Below are 7,710 nucleotides of genomic sequence, written 5' to 3'. Positions count from 1 at the left end.
TGAAAAAAAAAAAAATCGACTAATTTGATGCATGAAAAATGCAAGTCATGTAGCAATGGGCTATGAAAAAAAAATGACAAGAGGCAAACTACAATATATCATGTATTCTGAGCAAATGTTTGGTTGCGAAGGCTTTATTTCAGCTACTCCAAACTGCATAAAAAATTTTCTCATTTTTTGTTCATTACTACTGGTAAACTATAAACATGGAATTTCAGTACTGTTTTACAGATAGCATTCAGTTGGCACATGAGTTTTTAAGTACCGGTACATGTAAAATGGTGAGATTATAACTTTCAAAAGTCTTTGAACAAAAACCACAAGGGCAAGGGTCTGGTTATAACAAAATGAAGAGTCACAATTTACAATACAGTTACATGTGTAGTCATATAATTACTGTGTTCATTACTACATAAGATACCATAATACCCAGTGGACGACTTATGTTTTGGGGTTTGTTTTTTGCATGTGCAAAAATACCTTTGTCGAACTATTAATTTTCCTCATTCCATCAATTCCTTTATGCCAATAATTTCATCAAAAAATAAATAAACCAAGTACTAACAATCCAAACACAAAATGAAACTCAAAATCCAAACAACATACTGACAAAGCATAGGTAGCAGTTAATGAACTTTTCTCATTATGAAGTATATCAATAAATCTCATGGTGATCATTAATTACTATAAAAGTACTTACTTGGATAATTTGAACATTTCTGATTCTGTATTTTGAGTAGTTTGTTTCTTAGCACTATCACCTCTACGACTAGTGGGGCTAACAGCTGGACTGAAAACACAAAAATACCTTAAATTATGATTTATATATAAAGTGCCAAACCAAATAAAGGAACTTACAAAAGATGATGGACTAAATAATGTACTTATTCATTTAATCACTTAAAAGCTGTTTTAAGACATGTAATAATTTCAAAATAATTCATTTGTCACTGTCCATATCATAGCTGTTGATTTTTTTTTTTTGTGAACTGGACATTTGATCTCAATTTCCCCTTGAGAGAAGATAGATATATTATACCAGTTTGACATGATGTTTGTCAAATTCAAAAAGAAAGGTAATTAAGGGATTATCAGGTTGGTTAAGTTATTCAAATGCCAAACACTGATTAATGGCTTTGTATTTCATTAGAGTTTTGCATTTAACAGACATTGAATGCCTAAACTTGATGTCAGATAGGATATTAATAGATAACAAAGAATTGGACCTATAGTTGCTTCAGAATTCTAAACAGACTTGTCATCTACCACCTAAACAGATTAACACCACAGCATTAAAATAGCAAAATTTTGACAGCATACTGTACATAATAATCTGTTGTTCTTGTTTGCAAAATAAATGACATACCTTGTTTTCTTTGGAGCGGCTTTTTTCCCATATTTATCATCATATTCAGATGGTATTGGATGTTCTCCTTTCAGTTTAGCTGGAGCTTGCTGGTCATGAGATTTCTTCATCTCTTCATGCCATTGTCTCTCATAGTCATAGGCTAAGATATGGTGCATCTGTGCAAGTTTATCACCCTCTGTTATTCTAAAATACACGATACTGTTTTAAGATATTATTGAGATACATAGCAATCTGCAATGTTTTGTACAATAAAAATGGAATCAAACACCTTATGGTATTGCATACCAGCTAATAAAGATTTACTAGTCCAATCAAATGATAAATAATCTTTCTTTCTCTCTGTATGTTTATATAAGACATTTTATTTCACAATTCAATGATCCTGGATGAATTCTCCAACAAATGATGTCATAAAAAGAGTCTTCCAGAGAAATATTTTTTATTCAAAAAGCAACCTACCGTCCATGATCTTTCATCATATTAGAACCATTTGGAGTTTTTGAAGTATGTTGCTGAACTTTTACTGGTTTACTGTTCCGCACACCAAACCCAGGTTGCCTGGCCTCTGGTATCTTCACTCTTTTATCAGTAACATCATTGCCTTCAGATTGAAATATAGTCTGTTTATCACATGCATACGGTACTCGACTTCCTTGTCTCCTTGATCCGTCAGGACTTGGACTAGTGCCCTCTACACATGAAGGGACATAACTGTCATAGACCATATATTCTGGTAATAAAAACTGATGTGGCCTGAAATATAAATAAGAATTTAACATCCAATATCCCAGGCCAGATGCACATCTTCTTTCTCATAGGGAGATAATTTCATGGACAAGACTAGAATTATATGACACAGGTTTAAATATTTGGATAGGTATAACATATTAGTGTTGCTATGGTAACTCAACTTACTTCTTTGGTTCCTGAATTGCAGCATCTTCTCTAGCATTATCTGCTAAATAAAACCAATCTACTTTAGGATATCCTTGAGGTTCTTTGTTTTCTGTCTGCTTATTGTCCTTGAATACCAACAAATCTGGCAAAAAGATTTAATTCAAAATTCTTATTTCTAAGCAATAATTCTATCACAATTAAGAAATCATCATAATGAAAAACAGTTTTTAGACAATGTATGAATATGACTTCGCAAATTGCCACACATACAAAATAAAATGTATTCTTTTTCAGTTGATGCAAGGTCAATGTAAGATCATCATACTACATTGGACTCACTGCACATAAAAATGTTCATAAATGTCTAAGAAAATAGTAAATTTCAGGTTATAAATAACTCTGAAAATTGAAACCGACAACTGAAATTGAGCTCTATCAGCTTGATATATAAATATGATCTATAGAGAGATCCATGTAAATATTGTAAACTTACCTTTACGACCACCTTGTTTTGATAATCTTATAAATTTACTGTCAGTATCTTTAAAATAAAGTCCCTGTGGTTGAGTAGGTTGGTCATCTTCATATTCACTCAAGCCAGGAATCTGTGAAATATATGGTGTAGGGGCTGGATCTGGTTTCTCTTCTCTTTTTGCTGGTGCATGATAAAACCATCCTTAAAATAAAAAATAACTTCAATAATCTACAACTGATTATTTTAAGTTGGTAAAAATATGATTCTACAGAGGGGATTCTTACGATCAGATTTGAGCTGATTTCATGTGTAGGGCCATTTCTATATAGATCTAGGACAAATGCCTACAGATGAAAGTTCCATATGAATATTTTTCTTTTTGAATAGCCTATTATAAAAAATAAGCCTATTATACAGTCAAGTAACCTAATTTCATGCCTCTCAATTTCTAACATACACAAAACGGCAGATTTGTTCCAAATGTCTTCTGCTAGAACATATTCATTTTCCAGAGTTCTAACAAAGTCACGTGACATGTCAGCAGAAAAATATTCTTATATCGTGAGTGACCGCTTGAAACCTTGTATAACGATATATGACGCCGAATTACCTTTCGAGAAAAAAACAAAAAACTATTTGTACGCATATTTTGTTAAAATCTTTATTATTTTTTTTTATCGCTATACGTGGTTTTCATTCTTTGAAAATATAAACCTCGTATAACAATTTGAAATCTCCGGCCTATTGTACCGAAAACTTGTATAATAATACAGTATACCGGTACGAGGTTTTTCATTTTCATCTGCAGAAAAGGAACATTGAACCTCGTATAATAATATATTTTACGAGGTTTTAAATCTGACTGTTTATAAACGTGTTATTTAATTAGTGCTTTTTGAGTTATTTACAATCAAGCAAACGGTACCAAAAATTCAAAATGACCAAATATGGCATATACGAGGTTTCAAGCTGTCACCCACGATATGCTGTTTTAATAATTTTTAGCAATAAATTACTCTTACATTTTTTCTATTTTATTTTGTGAGTCACCAAAAGTATTCTTTGAAGGAATTATCATAAGTTATAATTAATTTGATATTAAAGATAGTCTTAAGTTAAGAAATGATAATTAAGCTTATACTATTGGGAATCCATACATGTTTTTCTCAACTCATTTATAGATCAAACATTGTAAGCTTACACAAAAATAGGTGATGCATTTTGTAGCTGTGGTCGTTTTGGTTACTCATGAAATATGGGTCAAGGTAAGGGAATCATAAAGAAAATTGAAATAAACCAATTTTAATTATTCCCAAATTTTGACGAAATTCAATGTTGAATCCTTATATGCACAAATATAGATTACATCACTATATTTGTTTTAGTCTTGTAGTTGTATGTATTATAGTACAGAAAAAGTCACTGGTGACATAAGATTATACAAAATATAATTTTTTCATTGATTGGAATTTTCAATCCAAGTAAAATTTAAAACTCTCTGTGGTGTTTTGAGTTGATACTCACATTCATACAAAATCGATTCTGTAAACATTCATGCCTCATGGTGTACTGTACAAAGAAAAACTCACCGCATTCATTGATGTTTTTATTTGTAGCCATTTTGTAACTTGAAAACTTCGTAATAATCAACAAATTCCAAATGTCACTTTCAAAAAAATCATAACAAAATATACAACAAATCTTTTAGTTTTAACAGAACATTTGGTTAAAAATGTCAACAATCAACATGGCGTATGACAACGTCTCCATAGTTACAAAACCGGAAATTTCGCGTGCTTCCGGTTACTGGCTTAAACGGAAGTGAAATCGAAAGTAACACTATACACCTTTCTTTTGCAATTGACACTCCAATTTAATTTGTGTGAAGGAAATAAATCATAATGATACATTGACTAACAACGGTTATTTTACTTAAATCTTCCACAAATGAACTTTCAAGTATCTGTAGACTTAGTGTATTTTGCACTGACGTTTTTCAATTGTCTGAATGTAACATTATGTTTTGAGAAAAATATAGGCCTAAAAGAAAGCCATTTTGCTGTTGGTGAAACTATGGAATCATCCTGCAGCTCTAAGATAGACAGTGTAAAGAGTTGCCAGAAAGAAACGAAATCAAATGCATTGGCTGTAGTGCCATTTGATGACTCAACTCTGTTTCCTCATCAAAAGCTGGAGAGAAATTTCACATTTGTTGGTCATTCTTTCACCATCAAACAGAATTTTGGTAGTCTTGGTGTGGCAGCTGTTGTTTGGGACTCAGTAAGTTTGTCATTAGATTGAAAATAGCTCATCGCATGCTATTATAACATGTTGTCCCAGGTCAGGAACAGTTGAAGCATTTATGCCCTTAGAATTGTTCCATAGACAATTTTCAGTGTGTTTCGTGTTGTGCTTCTGATGGAAAAATATCAGTACCTCGAGAATAGACTCTCTTTTATTCAATATACCACAATGCCACAAGAAGATACAAAATAAAGCTGCTAGAATAGTTTTGCAATCTAAGCTACAAGACCACTGCACTGACTACCCATACCTTAAAGGATTAAATCTAAAATACTTTCCCTGACCTACTCTATGATATATATCGGATTTGTCAGTTTATATTAAAAATATACTTCAACAATATAAACTGAGCGTTCCGATCACAAAATAATCAACAACTAGGGCCTGCAAATCATTGATCGAATATTGAAGAACAGGCTTTCTCTTACTCCCTTTCTTTGGAATAAACTTTCAAATTATACCAAAAATTTGGTTTACTTGAATTCATTCAAAAAAAGACTGAAGAGTGAACTATTTAACCAATATGCTTCTCTTAATATTGAAATTTGTTGTATAAGCTTATGATGTTTTCCTGTTTGTTGTGACTTTTTAACTTGTCAATGTTTTGTTTACAGCCATAGAGCAGCATTTATTTTGGATTAGTAGGCGCTCTACAAGTTTACTATTGTAATTTCTATAAAGTATTTCTAGAACATATTTTTATTGAAATTTCTAGACTATATTTATGCAAGTCAAAGATTTTGTTTATAACGTTTGGCAAAATTCATTTTTCCACTTTGACTAAATACTTACAGTAGGTTAAAACATTTTTGATTATGATAATTAATCACAGGGTTTTCATCTTCTCTATTCCAGGCTATAGTTCTTGGAGAATATTTAGAAAAAAATAAAGAAGTGATTGAGGGTAAATATGTACTAGAACTTGGTTCTGGCACAGGTCTAACTGGAATGGTGGCAGCCCTATTAGGTTTGTTACTATCTTGAGTGTAATTTTATGAAAGTGTGATCTGAAAACGGTTTTGCTTTTCTGTATGTGATTAAGTTTGTATTGCATTGCTTCATATATGACTATTAGGTTTGTATTGTATTGCTTCCTAAATCACTATTAGGTTTGTATTGTATTGCTTCCTAAATCACTATTAGGTTTGTATTGTATTGCTTTCTAAATCACTTTTTGGTTTGTATTGTATTGCTTTCTAAATCACTTTTTGGTTTGTATTGTATTGCTTTCTAAATCACTATTAGGTTTGTATTGTATCATGAAAGACACAAAAAATCATTATAAGTTGGTGTGGGATTACGTATCTAATTTAGTCTTGCTTTCTGAGATAGAATTAAAGGGATTGTAAAGAGGATTTCTGAATTTTTTATGCATATTGGGGACACTGAAAGCATCAATTTGTGCCATTTAAAGGAATTGCAGGAACCACAGACGTCTGATTAAAAATTCGAATGGCGCAAATTGATGTTACCAGTGTCTCTGATTACCTTCTTACCTGGATTATGTCATGAAATAATTCATTAAAGTGTGTAAATAGGTGTGGTACGGTCTCAAATGCTTGATTATTGATACTATAGAATATAAAAGAAGCAAATAATGCCTGGTCCCTTACCCCATATACGTTAGACCAGAAATAGAACCTCATGTATTCTCACCTTAAATTAGCACCAACATCAGTATTGTTTGATGCAATGGAAAACATGATTGTTGTGTTCATCTAAAATATTTCTTTCTTTGTAGGAGGGGAAGTGACTGTAACAGAAAGACAAGAGACCTTGCAGTCACTTAATTTAATGGTAAAGAATAATATGCCTAAAGATAAAAAAGACAGAATTCATGTTCGTGAATTAGATTGGACTAAATCTTTGGAAGAATTTCAAGAACACTATGATGTAATACTCGGGGCAGACATAATTTATATCAAAGAAACATTTGATGACTTACAACGAACTCTTGTCCACCTAGCTAATAAAGATACCATAGTTCTCCTATCGTGTAAGATACGATATGATCGTGACACTGATTTTTTGAAAGTTTTAGAAAAGGATTTCAGCTTGAAATTAGTTTTGCATGAAAAATCTCGAGATATCAGGATTTATTCTGCAGTGAAACAATTCTGAGCGAAATTGATCTTTCTTTAATGTAGTATTTATATTTGTTATTAAAATGTCAGCTTGAAGAATGAATCTGTGTTCCCATTTGAGACAATCATTTTTAAGTATGTACCAATAGTATAATTGCTGTTTAATTGAGTCTATATTGAGTGAGAGATGACGCCCCTTAGTAATTAAGACAGCATAAGAGATGTCGTTTATCTGTATTATAAGAGTCCCAGTGTTAGTTTCTTGGTTTTCATGTCATGTACATGAATGGTAAAACCATATGTGGTCTACACTCGGAAAACACCTTCGGTGAACCGAAAATTACGATAAACGAACAGTTTACCGATGATATCATAACATATAAGGTTTTCGCGCTTTCCGTTAACCAATCGGTCATTTCCGTCTTTTACCATCCGATTCTACGTTTTACGGACAAGTTCAGTTCACACACCCACACACACACACCACCCCAGTATGCTACGCCCCTGATTAATATTGAAACTATCGTGGAGATACAATACAATGCAAATACATACACAAATGCTTACATAAAAAGAAAGAA

At 32.0% G+C, this 7,710-nt stretch overlaps 2 protein-coding genes across 2 annotated transcripts in view; one reads left to right on the top strand and one right to left on the bottom strand.

Annotated features, from left to right (window-relative positions):
- The window catches only part of LOTGIDRAFT_205260 (hypothetical protein), a 4,677-nt gene extending 183 nt beyond the window's left edge, over window positions 1–4,494 (bottom strand). Inside the window, exons 1-6 of the mRNA XM_009051867.1 lie at window positions 4,331–4,494; window positions 2,760–2,942; window positions 2,285–2,408; window positions 1,829–2,122; window positions 1,367–1,567; window positions 701–790 (exon numbers count right to left, since the gene is read on the bottom strand). Of these exons, the coding sequence (XP_009050115.1) occupies window positions 701–790; window positions 1,367–1,567; window positions 1,829–2,122; window positions 2,285–2,408; window positions 2,760–2,942; window positions 4,331–4,361 (923 nt within the window). The 5' untranslated portion in view covers window positions 4,362–4,494. The remainder of the gene's footprint in view (window positions 1–700; window positions 791–1,366; window positions 1,568–1,828; window positions 2,123–2,284; window positions 2,409–2,759; window positions 2,943–4,330) is intronic.
- A 320-nt stretch (window positions 4,495–4,814) lies between these two features.
- Window positions 4,815–7,166, top strand: LOTGIDRAFT_141991 (hypothetical protein; the record flags this gene model as incomplete). Its single annotated transcript, XM_009051866.1, has 3 exons — window positions 4,815–5,021; window positions 5,901–6,012; window positions 6,787–7,166. 3 exons carry the CDS (start codon window positions 4,815–4,817, stop codon window positions 7,164–7,166), a joined length of 699 nt encoding a protein of 232 aa, XP_009050114.1.
- Window positions 7,167–7,710: the final 544 nt, after the last annotated feature.

This window comes from Lottia gigantea (assembly GCF_000327385.1).
Source record: "Lottia gigantea unplaced genomic scaffold LOTGIsca_172, whole genome shotgun sequence".
NCBI lineage: Eukaryota > Metazoa > Mollusca > Gastropoda > Lottiidae > Lottia > Lottia gigantea.
The sequence above is the reverse complement of the archived record's forward strand: the minus strand, read 5'-3'. Positions and strand labels throughout refer to the sequence as shown.